General features: G+C 34.1%; 1 protein-coding gene across 1 annotated transcript; it reads right to left on the reverse strand.

Moving 5' to 3' along the window:
* Window positions 1–14,585: 14,585 nt before the first annotated feature.
* Window positions 14,586–15,692, reverse strand: LOC145004014 (uncharacterized). Its single transcript, XM_078962919.1, has one exon. It carries the CDS (start codon window positions 15,379–15,381, stop codon window positions 14,818–14,820), a length of 564 nt encoding a protein of 187 aa, XP_078819045.1. The 5' UTR covers window positions 15,382–15,692; the 3' UTR covers window positions 14,586–14,817.
* Between the last annotated feature and the right edge of the window lie 4,176 nt (window positions 15,693–19,868).

Consider the following 19,868-nt stretch of genomic DNA (forward strand, 5'->3'; position numbering starts at 1 on the left):
TTACATTAATTTTCTTAACTTTTGCCGATAAAACCGCAATTCAGTTCGATCAAAATAAAGTTAATTCAGACCAAAGACGGACAAAATCGGACCAATATATTCTAAACCGGTCTTAGTAACACGCATGTTTATATATATATATATATATATATATATATATATATATATATATATATAAACCGGTTCCGGCGGGTACCCAACGGGTAGCGGTTCCGAAAATGAGAACCAGAACCGGAACCGCTTAAGGCGGTTCCATAACTTTAGGAACCGGAATCGGAACCACTTAAGGCGGTTCCAGTTCCAAAAGCAGGTACCTGAATCCGATGCTCATCCCTAGTTACTATGATTTGTTATTACTCTGATTTTGGTACTCAATATCATATGTTTTGAGCAAATAGATGCTTTTATTATACTCTTGAAAATGTTTTTGAATGAATACTTATTTAATGGGCCCCGCCCGGCATTGGGACCTGCACGACATCGAACCCCGATCAGAACAGATCTATCTATCATCAGGCCCCGCCCGGTACACATACAAACACATAAATACATGCAAAAATCACAAAGATAAATAACATACAATATATTCATCAGGCCCGCTCGGTACACATATAAACACATAACACATGCAAGAGTCATGTAGACAACTAGCATCATAATCATAACAAACTATTGGCCGATATTGGTGCCTTCGACCCTGAAAACATAGTGAGGAAACTCACCTCAAGCTATTAAATCTCTCAAATAAAATCTCGATCTGCTGTTCTGGAAAATCCTCATGCTAACACCAACAAATAATATCCAATTAATAATTGGATCCCGATCCATAATCAGGAATCTAAATATTTGCCAACATCCAGGGTAAAAGATCATTTTACCATTTTCTTACTTGGCCCAAAACCAAGGCCCAACTAATATGCTCTAAAGGCCCAATTCCTAAATGACATCCTAAGGCCCAAATTCTTAAATGGCATCCTAAGGCCCAATATGGCACAACTTCCTAATTGGGCCCAAAAACCATCATGGACCCAATTCCAAGAAGGCCCATAGACTAACCATAGCCCAAAGGCATAAGTCCCAACCCTAGAAGCCCAGATATGGCCTAAACCCGTAAAAGTCAACCGATAATCAAACTGCTGAGTATGTTGGGCGTACTCAGACTTACGCTTGGCGTACTCCTTTCGGGGCCAGTACGAGCTGGGTACGCCTCACATACTTCGAAGACAACCAAATCAATTCATTAAGCACTTAACCAGTTAGGCCATCATGTCAACACTAAAATCTGATCCTAAATGGTGACTTAACACGTAAAGCTGGCAACTTTACTCCCATGCATGACCTAATGGGACCCAAAACTCAAAAATAACCATATTAAGAACCCTAACACTTGCATGGACCAAAATAACTCATAAAGGTTGCATTTTTATAGACAAGGGACCTCAAATGTGCAAAGATCTAACATCCATGGCGTCTGGAGTAGACCAAAATCTCAAATATGGATTAAAAGACCAAAAAATGCACAGATAACACCCTAAGTTGGATCTAGCATAAAGAACCATCAAGATGAGAGATTGTTACCTCAAATGACTTGCTAAGATGAAGATGACTTTAGATCTACAAGCTCAAGTCACTTCCAAACCACCTCCAAGTGTTCTTCTTCCACTTCACCAAAAAAAAAAAACCCACTATCAAGCTTAAATCTCACAAATGTCTCTTAGGGTTTCGATCTCAGGGTATAGAGTGATGGAGGTTGTTCATTAGGAGGTCCAAGGGTGTCTTAAGTTGTTTAAATAGGGTACAAGCCCTAAAATTTAGGGTTTGTCCCTACATTACGTACGCCCTGTGTACTCTCACGTATACCCCATGTACGTGGGTGCATCAGTGATCCATCGATGATCTAGTACGCTAAGCGTACTTGGAGAGTATGCACCGCGTACTAGCTATGGACTTAAATGATAGAAATTTTTACAATAAGGGTCAAAACAAACATACCAATAAATCTCGAATGTTACAATTTTCCCCTACTTGAATCATACTTCGTCATCGAAGTCTGCTGCCCCCAATAACTGTGGATAATGCTCCCTCGTCTCGTCCTCCGGCTCCCACATCCATTATGAACCCTTGCGGTGTTGCTAATGAACTTTCACTAACTAAACAACCTTATTCCTCAAGGTTTTCATCTTTCTGTTAAGAATCACCACCTATCTCTCGATTTAATTTAAGTGATCATCCATGTGAATATCCTCCAATAGAACTACCACAAAATCATCCCCTAAACATTTCCACAACTGAGAGACGTGAAACATGATATTGATCTAACTAAGCTCCTCTGGAAGATCTAAGCGATAAGCAACCCATGCTACCCGAGCCAAAACCCTGAAAGGACCGTTGTACCTAGGGCCTAACTTCCCCTCTTCCTGAATTAGATGACACATTTCCAAGGTGACACCTTCAGGAGAACCATATCCCCACCTGGAACTTTATATCTGTTAGGCGCCTATCGACGTAGCTCTTATGCTGACTCTGAGCTGTCTCAAGTCTGCTCCGAACCTACTGAATCAACTCGATAGTCTTGATTACCACTTCAATACTCCCTATAACTCGCTGACCAACCTCACCCCAACATATCGGGGTCCTGCATTTCCTGCCATAAAGCATCTCAAAAGGAGGCCCATCAATATTGTTGGCATGATATTGTTGTTATACGAAAATTCCACTAACGGAATATACATATCCCAACTCCCATCAAAATCTAATAAACACACCCTAAGCAAAGTCTGGAAAGTCCACTCACTCTATCTGTCAGTCTTCAGGTGGAAACTGTACTGAAATGCAGACGAGTACCCAACTCCTCATGGAACCTCTTCCAAAACCTGGAAGTAAATCGGATATCCCTGTCTGAAACCACTGAAACCGACACCCCATTACGTGCCACAACCTCCCTAATGTGTATTTCGGCTAACTTCCCTGCTGAAATACCCTCCTGAATAAGAATAAAATTCACGCTCTTGGTCAATAACTCCACGATGACCCATTTAGAATCCACTCTGCACGCGGTCTAAGGCAACGTCGTAATAAAATCCTTAGTAATCTCTTCCCATTTCCAAATGGGAATGTCTAACGACTGCACCTTTTCGTGAGGTTACTGATGTTCAACCTTGACTTTCCTACAATTCAAGCACCTCTCTACATACCAAGCCATATCCCGCTTAATACAGGACCACCAATAATCTCAACGGAGATCTATATACATCTTCGACTCCCCAGGATGAATGGAGAATCTTGATTTGTATGCCTACTCCATCAGGGCCTGACGCGGACCACCCTAATAAAGTACTCACACTATCCTATGGAGAGTGAAAAATCCTCGACTATCATAATCAAAGGAAGCCACCTGACCCATAATACACTCACTTTTTCGGTGCTCTTCCTTCATAGCCTCAACATGAGCCTAAATCTGCCCCAAGAGTGGAGTAATCATTGTCATCCTCAAACAAATGTCCTTGATTGGAGCCGCAATATCCTTGCGGCTTAGAGCATAGGCCACCACATTGGCCTTCCTTGGATGGTAAAGGATCTTACAATCATAATCCTTGACCACATCCAACCACCGGTGCTACCTCATGTTTATATTCGGCTGATCCATCAAATACCTTAGGCTCTTGTACTCCGTGAAAATAGTACAACGTACTCCATAGAGGTAATGCCACCAAATCTTGAGGGAGAACACCACCGCCCCCAACTCCAAATCATGTGTAGGGTAATTCTCCTCATGAGGCTTCAACTGCCTCGAAGTGTAAGCAATAATGTGACTCTGCTGCATCAGAACTGCACCCAAACCCGAGATTGAAGCATCAGAATAAACCACAAAATCTTTAACACCCTCAGCCAAGTTCAGAATTGGCGCCTCACATAGTCTCTGTTTCAAAGTCTCAAAAGCTTCCTGTTGTTCAGGCCCCCAATGGAAAGTGACTGTCTTCTTCGTCAATCGAGTTAGAGGGAACACTATCTTAGAGTAATCCTGAATGAATCTCTTATAGTAACCTACTAGACTAAGGAAACTCTGAATCTTAGATGGAGACTTTGGAACCTCTCATCCCATCACCGCCTTATCCTTGGCCGAATCAACCAAAATATTGTTCTAGTTGACAAGATGCCCCAGAAAATGCACCTCCGCAACCAAAACTCACACTTGGAGAACTTCACAAATAATCTCTCCCTCCTTAAAGTCAATAATATCTCCGTTAGGTGCTCCTCATGCAATGATGTGTGTAAAATGCACTGGTTTTAATCCTACTTTTAAGTTGTAAATTTAGCACACAAAGGCAGTGAACTTGTCTTTTAGTGGTATAGATGAATAAGTAGAGTGTTGAACTCAGGGAACGGAAATTAAACTAATAACTAATTTTAACTAAGCAAATAATAAAAGTAGAGGTTTTTCTCTAGTTTTACAAGACTAGAAACTTAAACAAAACACCTAACACGAAATTTAACTAAAAAACTATCAAGTAAAAATTCACCAAATTTTGATAAAGAGCTTCTGTTTAGGTCCAACCAATTCACTCATATGGTTATTTTTATAGTAATGTAATATATTAATTGTTATGGGTTACCAACTATAGTGGTTAGGTTCATTATCACTAATACTAACCCTTAGATAATTAATTAATTCACACCGTGGCCAATTGTTTAAACTAATAAATTCCCTAGTTCAACTATTTGGATTAAATAAGATTTGTAATTGGTTAATCAAGTGGGTGATTTAGTTAACCTCTTGTTTGTTGGTTTCTCAAACAAGCTCACACATTAATTTACCTATTCTCTTATTAATTCTAGTTTCATGTTCATTATTCCTAGTCATATGATAAAGTAGTCACATAAACATATGAGGTTAACAACTAAGAGATGTTCATGCAGCTTAATTGTCTTCCAATTAACAGAAAATAGTTTTAATCAATCCATTAGGTTCTTTAACAAACTTAATTTAATGAAATCACCAATAAACAATTAACAAAAGTATCAATTAAACCATAGGAGTAATTAGGTTCTTCCTAAACAGAAGCCATCCGAGTTTTAGCTCATGATTGCAAGAAAAACAAGCTCAAAAACGAATTTGATTAAACTAAACATAATGCAATCCTAGATTAAGTGGAAAATATAACCTAATTTGCTTCCAAGCTTCAAAAGATCAAAGACTAGGGTTCTTTAGCTCTTCAAGGGTTTCTCCAATCGTAGCTCTCTCTCCAAGGAAGCCATAAAAGTCTTTAATTCGGATTAAGAATCCTTATTTATAGTTATCACAAAACAGAGGCTACTCGGCGAGTAGGTCGTGGACTCGCCGAGTAGATGCATGGAATCCGTGTACAGCAAGGATTTTTGACTTTTCTTCGGGATCCTTCTTACGAACTCATCGAGTAGAGGTGTGGACTCACCGAGTAGATGTGTTATACTTCCTTTTTCTTCATCCTTTGGTCTCTAATTGCTCCTCCTTACTCCTTTTTGCTCCAAAGCTGTCTCTTGGACTGAAAACATAATTTAAGCATCATTAAGTACCTTTTGTCCAAATTATTCATATAATTAGCTAAAAATGAATAAAAATATATGCTAAACATATGGCTAATTATGCAAATATCACTTACGCTCAGCATATAAGGCTAGTACACCCAACGTAAGTGGCCAAACTACAACTAAAACAACATGAAGGCATAAATGAAAGTACCTAGAAATGGGTGTTACAGACGGGTGTCAGATTCTTACATTTTCCAAATAATGATCTCTTGTATCCAATGCATCTTCATATTTTAGTTTTATGTTAATCGATCAAAGCGACGGGTGGACAAAGGTCCATCGATGGAAGGAAAATAAGATGTTGGGAGGGGGTGTATTTTCATAGATTAGGATCATCATTTATTACTACAAATTCTAATTTTGAATCTGTGTAAAGGTATTCTTCTATGTTGTTTGTTATGAATTCTTTGTAATCAGTTAGAACATGTGACTTTTGAAAGCTTTTTTCAAACACAAAAACATATCAAATGTTATATTTCTTAGTGATGTAGTACAAATAGGATGATTTTAGATTTTCCCTTTTTTAGTAGATAATATGTTTGAGCTTATTATCAATCTATGTTCCTACAACATTTTATAGAAGGGACAAAAAAAACAAGGTCTTCATAAGGCTCGTTGGCCGAATATGGGAGGTAATCAAAAGCATGTAACATTGCACAAAAATATGGATTTTCGGGTGTTCTAAGTCTTATGTTAAGAATGTAACTAAATTAGAGGATATGGTCTTTAGATTTGATAAATTAGATGTTATGATGAGCAAAACTATATAATATTAGGTTATTGGTTAAATGAAGAAATTGAAAATTATTTAAAATATACATTCATTGTGTACTAATGTAGGATTTAATGATTTGGAAATCCATCACATCAAAGATAGTGATGATTAAACTTTCATCTCCTACGAGTTACACAAAGTTCCTTTAATATATGGGTATTAGTGGATTTCTTGGAAAATTATTAATATGGTCATTGAACTTTGAAAGCAAAGAACATATTGTACTACTCAAGACTGAGTGGATTCCTTTGAGTGTGTAGATTATAGTTTCTTGCTATTAGTGTATCCCATATAGGTGTGGCAAGGTCCTATAAATGTCTATATATGTTTGATTCCATCATCTCTCCATTAGGTCTCTTTCGGAGTGACCATATTGGACTCAACCATATATTCTACATGGAATTAGAGTCGGCATCTGCACTTGTAGCTCAATAGATTTTTGTCTGACCTTATCGAGACTCCTTCTTTAAAAGGGAGTGTTAGTGTATCCTATATTGGTGTGATAGTGACACCGTCCCTTATATATATATATATATATATATATATATATATATATATATATATATATATATATATATATATATATATATATAATATTCGAGTCTCCCTTCTCGATCTCTCTCTATAAGAGCCCATTCGACGTATACACCCTTATGGCTTGTTACAAACATTATCTATCATCATTTATCCTTTACCCCTAAAGGGGTGTGTTAATGTATCTTATATTGATGTGACATGGTCCTATAAGTGTCTAGATATATTGAAGTTCCCATATATATATATATATATATATATATATATATATATATATATATATATATATGTGTGTGTGTGTGTGTGTGTGTGTATAAGAGCTTTTTTGGAGACACAATATTTGACTCCATATACGTGTTACACTTTCTACGAGTGTAGCTAGTCTATAACTATTCCAAAAGGGTAACCTCTAACATAAGGTGTACATTAAGACTAAACACTTTGTATGCATTATGGGCTTTAAAATTAGTTCTTGGTAATAAAAATATTATTGTGAGAATAAGAGGGACTACATGGTGAATAATAGTTTTAGAGAAGAGTATTTTTCACTCGTGGAATGTGATAGTGAATCGATCAAAGAACCAAATAGTTTTAATGGTAGTATAAAATATGAGCCAGCTGAAGATTATGTAAGGTCGAACCTTATAATCAGATGAGTCAAATACACGTTGACCATCAGCTTCAACCCCAATGCCAACATCATCTTATTTACCTCTCCAACGGCAGCGTGTGATCACTAGTAGTAGTGTATTTACTTTATATTCTGTAATTATACTAATAGTAGTTGTCAGTTAACTATTCCTTAGTCTTAGTGATTATGATCAATTTATTTACTTAGGTTAGAGTCAATCCCTTAAATGTCGGGATTGATTGTAACTAGTCTTACTATATATCTGTGTACTCGGTTTGTCCTAATTGCCACCAATAATCGATGCTTTGTGTCGATTCTCTTTGTGAGGATCATTTCTTAGTGAAAATATCTTTGTGATAACTTTGTTCTTAGTTCTTCTTGTTTGTATCTGATCAAGAGAACCTTTAGATTACTTGTCAACCAAAAATAGAAAACGATACTAAAGGTAAAGATGTATATTTAAGATAGAGATATGCATGGAGGATCCTAAAATTAATATGTGTAAAGAAAATGAATCATGATGTAATGTGTGACATCCCCAAAATCACGGCCAGAAAAGACCGGTTTTGTTTATACTTTATTTCAAAATCAGAGTTATCTTTTAATAAAAGGGTTGCGGAATTTGTCCCAAAACAATAATATGATAAAGATTTATCAAAAGCATTTCCATGGAAATGTATTTCATTAAAAGACTCGGGATGTCATGTTCGTACAGATCAAAAGTATAAACAGTACAATATAAGCCTTACTACATTATTTCATATCTACAGGCCTATATCCGTAATCCCTCGTCCAAAACATCACACCTATGCTCATGCGCCATTACCTGTAATGCATAAAGCTGAGTGGGTCAGGCTTGGGAGCCTGGTGAGCACATAGGGTTTTCAACCCACAATAAATAAGTTTATTAATTTCATCAATCAACAATAACCCGATTACCCGTTCCCGTTATCCTCACTTTACGTCCCTAAACACCTATCATAAGGGACCTAGCCTAAGGATCATCATCGGGACGAACACTACTGCTAAGGGGATTCCTCAGCAATAAATGTCCTAATAGGCAACCATGTGGGGGATGGAGTACACCGGTGAACACATCGTTCACAACACCTACAGGTTGCGAGCCTGCTAGCGTTCCACTGGACTGTCTAGAAGAGTCCGTGGTCGTCATCTATACTCCGCTAGATGACTGGATCAACAACAACAACATCGAGGCCTCTCATCATTTTATCACACATCACCTATTACATCTACCCATGTTTTACCCCAACATTTTCGTAGATATAAAATACATATACAGTTTAAATCATTGAAAACATGTATAACAACGTTCATCTAGCATAGATAGCAAGTATTCAGATAATATGCACACATAGCACGTAATTTATATAAAATACTTCATATCTATGTGTAAGTTGAAGGTAACTATGCACTCACCGGAAAAGGTGGTGATTCCGAACTCAGACAGCGCTTCGCTTCTTAAAAAGAATTTTTCTTCGACGAAACCTAGTATTATTACCACTAGAGTTTAGTTTATTATTCGTCGAGACTAATTAATAGTCTAGCTATTATTATTATTATATAAGCGTCAAAAAAAATACTTATATAACCCATAATAATAGCCCAAGTATTTATTATAAGTTCCTAATAACGTTACTATAATTAAATAAAAGTTATATTAAAAATAGCGTAGGCGTAGCTCACTTACAGCGGGTTTTATAGAAAACCGGACTTTGCTTGGAGCAGCGTTCCCGAGCCGAAAAGCTCTTCTTCTCGGAGCCTTCGAGCACTCCGGGGCTTCCGCCTCGTGCTAGGGAGGTTCCCTAGGCTTTTCGGGGGATTTCGGAGCTAGAGAGAGGTTCTAGAGAGAGAGAGAGAGAGAGTAAAGAGAAGAAAGAATGGGAAAGGTGTGAAGAAAATGAGGGTGGGAGAGGTGGTATTTATAGGGTGAAATGTGGCTGAACTTGGTGCCACATGTCACCATCTGGTGGCAAGCCTTGGGGAGAAAGCAATGGCCAAGATTGTGCCACATCACCCATTTTCGCACAGCACACTTCCGACTTCTAAAATCCGTAACTTTCACATACGACCTCCGTTTTTGACGTTCTTTATATCCACGCGTAGGTAATAATAAGATCTACAACTTTCATTTTGACACCGTCAGCTAATTCTCGACCGATCTTAAATTTAACAGTACAAGGAGATTATACTGTTAAACGTCTGCGTAAAATTAATAACTTCTACATACGGACTCTGTTTTTGTCTGTCTTTTTACCGTTGATTTCCTATTAATGAGATCTTCAACTCTCATTTATGTTGCGTAAGCCAAAAACCGCTCGAACTAAAATTCGAGTTTCAGGCCGTGCACTGCTAAGTCGAATCTTAGAAAAATCATAACTTCTTCATACGAAGTCAGATTTGGGCGTTCTTTTTATTGATGTTCTTAGTTTAACATATTCTACGACTTTTGTTTAGATTGCTAAGGCTAAAAAGTCTTCTATCGTAAATTCACTATTTACGTCTCCCGGTATCGTGCCGGTTTTGTCGTAAAACTTCGGCGGGCCATAACTTCTTCGTTATAGCTCGGATTTCGGTATTCTTTATATGTACGGAAACCTTGAGACATATTCTACAACTTTATGTAGAGATATCGGGATTATCTCACACTTTAATTTTGACGCTCATTTTTATTCTTTATTAATTATACATTTATAATTAAATAATAAACACATAAACACACATAATTCACATAATACTCAAATATTTCATATTTATTACTTCAAAAAGAGTTACAATAGTTGACCTAGACTATTACATTGACAAAAATGCTTAGCCCTGAAAACCCGGGCGTTACATAATGTTGATTATAGAGTGCACATGATATTAATATTTCTCAAATTTCATCAAAGGTTCATGTTGATAAGGTTCAACATGTATTGTTATTGATATGAAGGTTGAAAAAGAATCAACATATCAAATTTTTAAAAGAAAGTAGATTAAGGTATGATCAAGTATTTGAAGAAGGTATGATCAAGTATTTCCATCATTTTTCATACAAATGTGTATGTTTTTATATGGTTGTTATGCAATCTAAAATATAACTAATAATGGAACACTTTTAGTCAGAAAAGATGTAATAATGGGCTCCATCCCATATAAGAAAACATTATGTGGATGAAATATTAGATGTTAATAGCATATTGTGTGACTCTTTTGTATGAGTTAAGTCCAAGTGGCTCAGATTCTTCTAGAACTCGAAAATGAAATTGGATCTCTATAATCAATGAAATTACTCATAAAATTGCAATTAGTAAAGTTATATGAGTATAGATGAGCAATTGTGTAAAATATCTACTTAGTTCATAAAGATGTAATATGTGTTTTATAAATGATGGTGTGTTTTAATTATGTGAAGCACTAGTTGCAAAAACTAAGGAGTTGAATAAGCTTTATGAGGCTACACTTTCATACATGTTTGTTGGAAGGCATCTATATATTATCAAACATATCAATAACAAGTATTGTAGGTTCTTGAAATGAAACTTCTTCTTTTAGTCTGATATGATAATGGATCTTCGCCTTACATACGTTGTTCACTTTGTCATGAATGTTATGTGTTCAAACCACTTTATACATTGAGGAAGGCTGGATTGTTTAAAGGAGTTATGGAATCTTCTTCATATGGAATGGTTAATTGAAACCAAAGACAATCAACTATTCAAACTATCATGGTTAATCCAGTTCAAATGGATGAGTAATTTCGGTCTTCTTTTTCTTTAAAATTTAAGGATTAGGATTTTATAAGTCAGAGAATAAAAGGAAGTACTTTCAAGAGGCTTTCTTATAATAGTAAGGAATTACTTAATGCTACATTTTTTGTTGTAAAAATCAAATAAGTGTTGCATCTAGTACGTAAGAAACAAAGAATTTACTTTAATGCTAGTTATACGTGAATCTATGAGGTTACTGACAAATAACATTAAAAAATACAAGGATAAATAATATATTTACAATATATAAATTATTATTTAAATAATTAGTTATTTATTATTTATTATTATAATGTAAATAATAAAAAAGGTTTTACTTATCATTAAATAAAATACTTTCTTTAGTTTATTTGTCTAATTAACTAATTAATGAGTAATTAATGAGTTTGGGATACTGAAGTGGTTGGCATGAACACGCTTTCCTAAAGCTCACCTAAAGTTCAAATAAAAGAAAGACATGTAAGAATTATGGAAATAAGTCAATACTGAAAACCCTAATCCAATCTTATCATTCACCTTGTATTTAGTGACTCCATTTGGTCCCCCTCTCTTGGTCGACAATCATAAGACAAGTGAAAATATAATTGTTTTGATTTTGATTTTTGGTGTCTAACAGTAGTTCGTATTAGCTCATATGGATAGCAATAGTAGTGATCTATCTTGATCATTGTCTCCTACATCAAAGGATCCATACATACTAAGGTAATAGATTTCTAACATCATATGGGTTGATGTTTTGGTTAATTATAAATGTTCTAATGGGATCCAACTTTTAGAAATTCTTATAAAGTTTTAATTTGTTAAGTCTTCCTTTGTGTACTACTCTTAAACTGGTTTTGGTTTACATACTTCCCAATAAGGTATCAAAGCCACATTTATATTTATGATCACCATTAATTTATTTTGATTGTTTATGTTGATCGTTCTTGGCGTTCATGTTGAAGATTAAAACACTTCAATTAAATATTCATATATTTAACTATTTAGTGGTTCTTATATAATTATTTTTTAGAAAGTATCATTTTGTTATAAATAACATATATTATTTTATAAAAATCCATTAAATTTGTTACAATATGATGTAATTGTAGTATGTTGTTCTTGTCCATTTGAACGTTCGTTATCGTGACGTTATCATTTTAGTCACGTCAACTTGAAATATATAGAAAACTTCCAATAAAAAGGAATCTTAGCATCATGTAACTTTGAGTCATTTTAATTTATGTGATTTATATTATGTGAGAAGGGGATTAAAGCATCATCACTTAGATGAAAACATTACTCAGACTAATGCATATTGATGTATATGACCTTTATAGAAAAATGTCCATATAGACTTGCCTTACATCTATTTTTTGAGATTATCCTTTAGAGTATGCAATAAGCATTCTTAAATGGTTTTAACTAAGGAAGGAGAACAACTCACCATATTTTCTATGGCTTGGGCAAGCTTTTTAAATTGTCTTAAATGAAATTCTAGAAATTGCTAAGCCTACTTATGAACTTTGACGAAATTCTTCTTTCATGTAGTAATCATTAAAGTGTTATGATTACATATTTTCATATGTGTATAAGAGGATTATTAGAGATGTCAATAAGAAGTTTTGATTACATAGTCATATATGTATAATTGGATTATCAGATATGGAAAATAGGAAGTATGTTAAGTACAAATTGATTCTTCCAAATAAAGATCCATTTGGACTTAAAAGTACATACCTTTAATGATCTATTCACAACGAATGATTCTCCAAAATTATAAATATTTAGGAAACTCTTCTTTCATATAGCAATCGTTAAAGCGTTATAGTTACATATTGTCATATTTGTATAATTGGATTATCGAAGATGACAAATAAAATCAAAACACATTCCTAAATGGTTTGTTCTTGATAATCGTTGAGATAAGTTCTATGTTTCATTCAGGCTAATTATCCAAGCTTGCAAGACCTTAATATTGGCTTGAAAATTGCTTTTTCCCCAGGAAATACCATATCAAAATCAAGATCTATATTGATAGATCTAAACAGAAAATTGTCCTATGACTTTTGAAGATTGACAAGACTTTGATATAATTCAAGATACAACATTGCAAATTTCTGAATCTTGATAATTACACACATGATTAATTAATGTTGAGTATGTATTAATGTCCCATCACATATGATGAGGTAAGATATATAATTGAACTTTTTTTAGGTTTTTCTACCGATTGAATCATCACATATGTTGTGATAAGTGCATATTTCCTAGTTTATTGATAAATAGGTAGATATATTAGTGAAAAGTGTTGCATTGAAACAAACTTTAAAATATATATATATATATATATATATATATATATATATATATATATATATATATATATATATAATTTTGTTTTATATGGTTTATAAAACATAAATTTTTTTTTTACAAAATTTACAACTACGTTTGCAACATTTTGCAAACATTTTTTGCAACTTTTCCCTAATGTCCTCTTATATATATTCTCTTGTAAAAAACTTTTTCTAAAATTTTAGTTTTTATAAACTAATTCTTTTTTAACATATTTGTTTATATGCATATAAAATTGTAAAACTCCTTTTTTTACATACAGCTTTACATATTTGTATAAAAGACCAAGTTCTAGAAAACTTAGTAAAAAAGTTGTCAAAATAAGTTTTGCAAAAAGTTTTCAAAAATGCAATTTAAGAAAAGTTGTAAAAACTATGGGAACTATTTGGGACAACTATCATGGTTGCTCTTGGTGTAATATATTAGTGTTTTAAGACGATTGAAGTATCTCGTTTGCCAAATTTATTATATTTTCTTTCTCTTGTATTAATAATCCATGTTTTTTTTGTTTCAAAATAATAATTTACTTTTGAAATAAATAATCATTTTATCAAATTACCTCTTATTATTAGTTAAAATACCATAAAAATAAATATAGCTATTATAAAATTAAATGTAATATTTTATTCAATAAAGTTAATGATAATGAATATTTCTTTAATGTGTATGTTCTTTTTTTTGGACAATAATTTTGGAACGAAATATTTAAATACTATTTATATCATTTTACGATTATCGTCTAGTTAGTCTATTTTAAATATTATTTTTTTATAAACTCCCAATAAATTTATTATATGAAAAGCTAATATATAGTTAGTCTATAAAACATAACCCAAATTCTTAGCATAATAAAACCTTGAAAGCACCATCTTTCCTTTTTTTCTAGACATGACGTCAATTGTACTTTGTGAATAAATAGTTATACACCATAAAAAGAAAAACCACTTATAACTATATCCATCATTACTCATTAGCCACAAAACCCATTTAATTATACAAACCATAAAAAAACATTAAAAATAAACAGAGGAATAATAATTTACACACACAATACCACCACAAGATGAATGGGACCCATCTTATTATCACAATTATCAATCATACTGATAATGATAATGTCATTTCTTGAATTTGTTGGGTTTTAAAAAATATTTCGTGGGAAGTTATGAATTATGAAGATAATGTATGTAGAGTAGGGAATATTATTCAAGAAATCCAGTTTTCGTCAAAACAGCATTTCTTACCCTACTGAGATCTCTGCCTTTGAGTGTTCTTCCAGCACCTTCGCATACAGAAAATGAAGAAATTTGACTCCTTGCAAGCTTCTGTGCAATCCATTCATGAGGGGGCATCATGTTCCCATCACCATTATCATCATCATCATCACTGTCCCAACTCCCTCTACCATTATTATGACCACCATAATCAAGCCGTGGAGAATTCTGTGATGATCTGTTTGACTTTCCATAGATCCTTGACCAATCAGGAACGTTGACAGGTGCTGATTGTTGTTGAGGAATCCTAGATTCCATGCAGGGATTGTTTGTACCAGGTCTAGGAATCATTCTGGCTGCTGTTGAAATAGGAATGCTTCTTGAATTCAAATTAGAAGATGATGATGATCGTTTTGACTTGATAGATTTTGAATCAAAATCATTGCTTTGATTCCAAACAGACCAAACATCAGTTTCTTGAAATTCTTCATTTCCAGTCGTGTATGACCATCCACTGCTTCCTTTCTTGTACATGCCATACTCACCTTCCATTCAAAGATTCACCTTTTCAGGTGTGTTTGGTGAAAAATGGCTGAAATTTATAATCTCTTTACCTTTTTTCTACATTAAATATACAAACTTTGAAGTATTGAAAAAAGGGGTTGAGTGATAGTGGAGTTTTTGAGGAGTCAACTTTATATCGTTACAAAAATCTTAGATATGATGTTTCTACTTTCTCAAATGAAATGACCCAACTTCTATAGAGTCTTGTAATTTATTAAACAACAAATAAAGTTTTAGAACAAATATATAGAAACCCGAAAAGAAATGAGAAAAGAGAAAAAAAAAAAAAAAAAAAAAAAAAGGTGAAAGTTTCAAATAAGAAGGATGGAGTAACCTTGTAATTTAACTATCTTGAAACGGACTTTTATAACTTCATTTTCCCCTACTGTTATATTATTAGTAAAAATATAGAGTGCAAACTCAAACTAAGTTTCAATACATTCGATGGTTCTTTATAAGAATGGAATATACACAATTATTGCACTTGAAATGTAAGAAATTTTTGACATTTTTTATTAGCCCACTTGTTCCATATAAGTCCAATTCATCTTTATTAGTGGTTAGATGTCCCATTAAAAGAAGCATAGAAAGTAGTTTTTATGTTCAAAGGTTACATAGATACATCAAAATTCGCGATCTAATGTCAAAAAAGCAAGAAATAAGTCGGTTTTATGCAATGTTTTACAAATCGGTTTGAACCGACCGATCGATCCGGTTGGACCGAGAACCAAGGAAGGAAATTGTTCACCTATTAACCGTTTTATGCATATTTTTTAACTAGAACGAACCGGCCGGTTTTTACAAAAACCCGGTTGAACTGGTTAAATTAAATCGGTTGAATCGAATAAATTGAATAAAAACACATGAAAAAAAAACATTTTACAGAATAAACTTTGATGATCTTTTTCACATATATTTAGATTTCTATAAATAAAAACATTCGTAAATGTTATGAAGTTTTTTTATGTGTTTGTATTCATTTAAAACTATATTTTTTTTCGGTATTATACTTTGTTTTTCTTTTTGATGTATGTCGACTGATGTAAAATTTATCGTTATGTGTTAATTTAATGTATTTGGATTGATCTACAACTTATTTTTATGTGTATTTTTAATGTATAAACTTGTGGACGCAAAATTCTTGATTTATATATGTATGCATGTGTAGAAAAATAAGAAAAAAGAAATTATAGACACATGTTGACCCGACGGTGGAACCGGTTAAACCTATTGAACTAGAAACTAATCACCATACCGGTTCAACTAACAAACCGGTTTCTAAAACATTGGTTTTATGAAACATGAATCTTGTTTCATTGATTCTTTGAATGGGATACATATGAGATCAAAGACTTAAACATACATGTAACTATCGATTAAGCATAACTAGCATCAATTAATTTTTTAGATAAAACTTCAAAAATGGTCCCTGTGGTTTTCAAAAATATCAAGTTTAGTCCCTAAGTTCAAAAAACCTCACAGATGGTCCCTGTGGTTTCAAAACTTTTAACAAATGGTCCTTCCGCCTAACTCCGACAGCTTTCTACCGTTAAGTGAGGGGTATTTTCGTCATTTCAATACACAGGGACCATTTATGAGGTTTTCTCTATTTTATATATGAGTAAATTACACGAATGGTCCCTATGGTTTAGGGTAATTTGCGCATTTGGTCCCTAATTTGTATTTTTAACTCGGAAGGTCCCTATTGTTTGTTTTTGTTACGCACTTGGTCCCTATCATACATAAAAAGACTATTTTACCCTTGATTTTTTAATCTATTTAAATAAACACACCCCCAACCCCACCCCTCTCACCTTACCTTACACGCCCCATCATTTTTTTCTATTTAAATAATAGTCGTTTTGGGTAAGACAGGGACCAAGCGTGTAACAAAAACAAACATTAGGGACCAAGCGCGTAACAAAAACAAATAGTAGGGACCTTCCGAGTTAAAAAAATAAGTTAGGGACCAAACGTGCAAATTACCCCAAACCATAGGGACCATTCGTGTAATTTACTCTTTATATATATATATATATATATATATATATATATATATATATATATATATATATATATATATATATATAATTATTTAATTAAAGGGCCCCACTCTCTCTCTCTCTCTCTCTCTCTCTCTCCACCCATAGAATACTCTCATTCTTCACCTTCTTTGTTTCTCTCATCGCTACCCGTCCCCCCAAGACAAACACCGGCTGCTGCCATCGTCTTCTACAATCAGCCACCTGCCGCCGGTCATGGTCTTCTTACTCTGCCTCCGCTGCACCTAGTCACCGACCAATCACAGCCAACATGCCTTCTCTCGTACCGGAAAAGCACCAACCACAAAACCCAATCCACCTCACCGGAAAATCGCAAAAATCGCCACAACATCCACCTGCTCCTTCTGATCACCAAAATCGCCACAACGACTACATCGAACATCGGCAGTGAGAGATAGCGACCAGAACAGATTTAGGGTTTTTTTATCCACCACAAAACATAGAAAAAACAGAAGGGAAAAGTTGCAATGCATGTCAGAGGTGGTGGGGAAAAGCACAAGTCGATTCAAACCACTTCTTAGGGGGAGATCAATTTGAGGTCACCAGTGCAAATGCAAATCGATCCTAGGATGAACAACTATACACAAATCGATTTCCAGAAGTGAAATTATGATTAGGAATTCAAATAATCGATCCATCGTACCTAGCGATACAGAAAAAATCAAAGAGCCGCTGTAAAATGCGACCTTCTCTCCCGCCTAAATTCAATTCAGTCGACGCCCAAATTCCGATCACAAGGTACAAAATCGAGTTCAGGTATGGTCGTTTTTTACATCAGGGACGCCAGTGGGAATGTATCCGATCGCGATTGGGATCGATTGGAAGAATTTTGGGGTTCGCCAAGATATTACGTACCGGGACGATTTGGCTTCGATTGGGTACGAGGATCGGAACCAATTGAGCATTTCTGGTAACTATGGTTCCATCTCACCTCAAGGAAATTTTGATGTTTTCATCGTCTAATACAACATAATCCACCATCGCTGACAATTTTGAGCTATGTTATGTAGTAGCCCTGTCGAAAATACCCGATACCCGAATTACCCGCCCGATTTTTTCGGGTATCGGGTAAATCGGATCGGGTAAATCGGGTATCGGGTAAATTATTCCGGGTAATCGTGTTACCCGATTTTTTTCGGGTCGGGTAAAGGGTACATTTTTTGGGTTTCGGGTATACCCGAATTACCCAAATTATTTTAAATTTTTTTTTTTGTAGAGCTTGTACTATATAACAGTTATTTGATCACGCTTAAACTAACTATCATTATTGTAAAACATAAATATATTTATTATATCAATAAGACACTAACAATATTAAAAGTAATTTTTATATATCATCACGTTTTTTAAAACTTAACTATTTTCTAGATTATAGTTTTTATTACAACTAACAAACTCATTATCTTGACGAAACTTCAAAACATGACAAAACTTATGGCTACATTTATCTTAATCATTTTAAACTTTTAAATTAAGATCTTTAGGTGTTTATTTTTTTAACATCTTATTAGACTAGATTAAGTTGTTAAAAAATTACTTGATATCTCATGTATTATTGACTAAAAAATCTTAATGTTCAAAGCTTGAGTAACTTCGTTTATGTCTCGTTTGTTTATATAAACAAGACTATTAAAGCACGACGTATTTATTTTATTAAATTTATTTTCAGGTGAAATTCAAAAAAAAATATTATATATTTCGGGTAATACCCGAATTACCCAAACCCGATCCGATACCCGAATTACCCAAACCCGAATTACCCGAATTTAGTTTGGGTAGGGTAACGGGTAATTTTTCTAACATGAAAAACCCGAATTACCCGAAACCCGAAAAAATTACCCGTTCAACACCCCTATTATGTAGTAATGCTCAACTATAGAAGTGGGCTTTCATGGGGTTGGATTTCTTGAGAGAGAGAGAGAGAGAGAGAGAGAGAGAGAGAGAGAGAGAGAGAGAGAGAGAGAGAGAGAGAAAGGGGTAGGGCCCTTTAATTAAATAATTATATTTTTTTTTCTTTTTTTTAATAGAGAATACCTCATAAATGATCCCTGTGTATTGAAATGACGAAAATGTCCCTCACTTAACGGTAGAAAGCTGGCGGAGTTTTGCGGAAGGACCATTTGTTAAAAGTTTTGAAACCACAGGAACCATCTGTGAGGTTTTTTGAACTTAGGGACTAAACTTGATATTTTCGGAAACCACAATGACCATTTTTGAAGTTTTGTCATTTTTTTATAACGATTAATTAGTGAAAGCCATACATGCACTCCGGCCATCATTCAATGAATCAAGTCTCATGAACACTTATAAAAATCTTCAAAACCAATTAGCTCTTAAAGCATCCATAACGGTGACTTGAATGAGGTGGCAAGTTTATTTATCATTTAATGGATTAAACTCTATCATAGTAAG

This window comes from Lactuca saligna, chromosome 7, assembly GCF_052625555.1.
Source record: "Lactuca saligna cultivar CGN05327 chromosome 7, ASM5262555v1, whole genome shotgun sequence".
NCBI lineage: Eukaryota > Viridiplantae > Streptophyta > Magnoliopsida > Asterales > Asteraceae > Lactuca > Lactuca saligna.

Bases quoted from the DNA above. Each gene is read 5' to 3' on its own strand.
- LOC145004014 (XM_078962919.1), bottom strand. From the start codon at position 15,381: ATGGAAGGTGAGTATGGCATGTACAAGAAAGGAAGCAGTGGATGGTCA.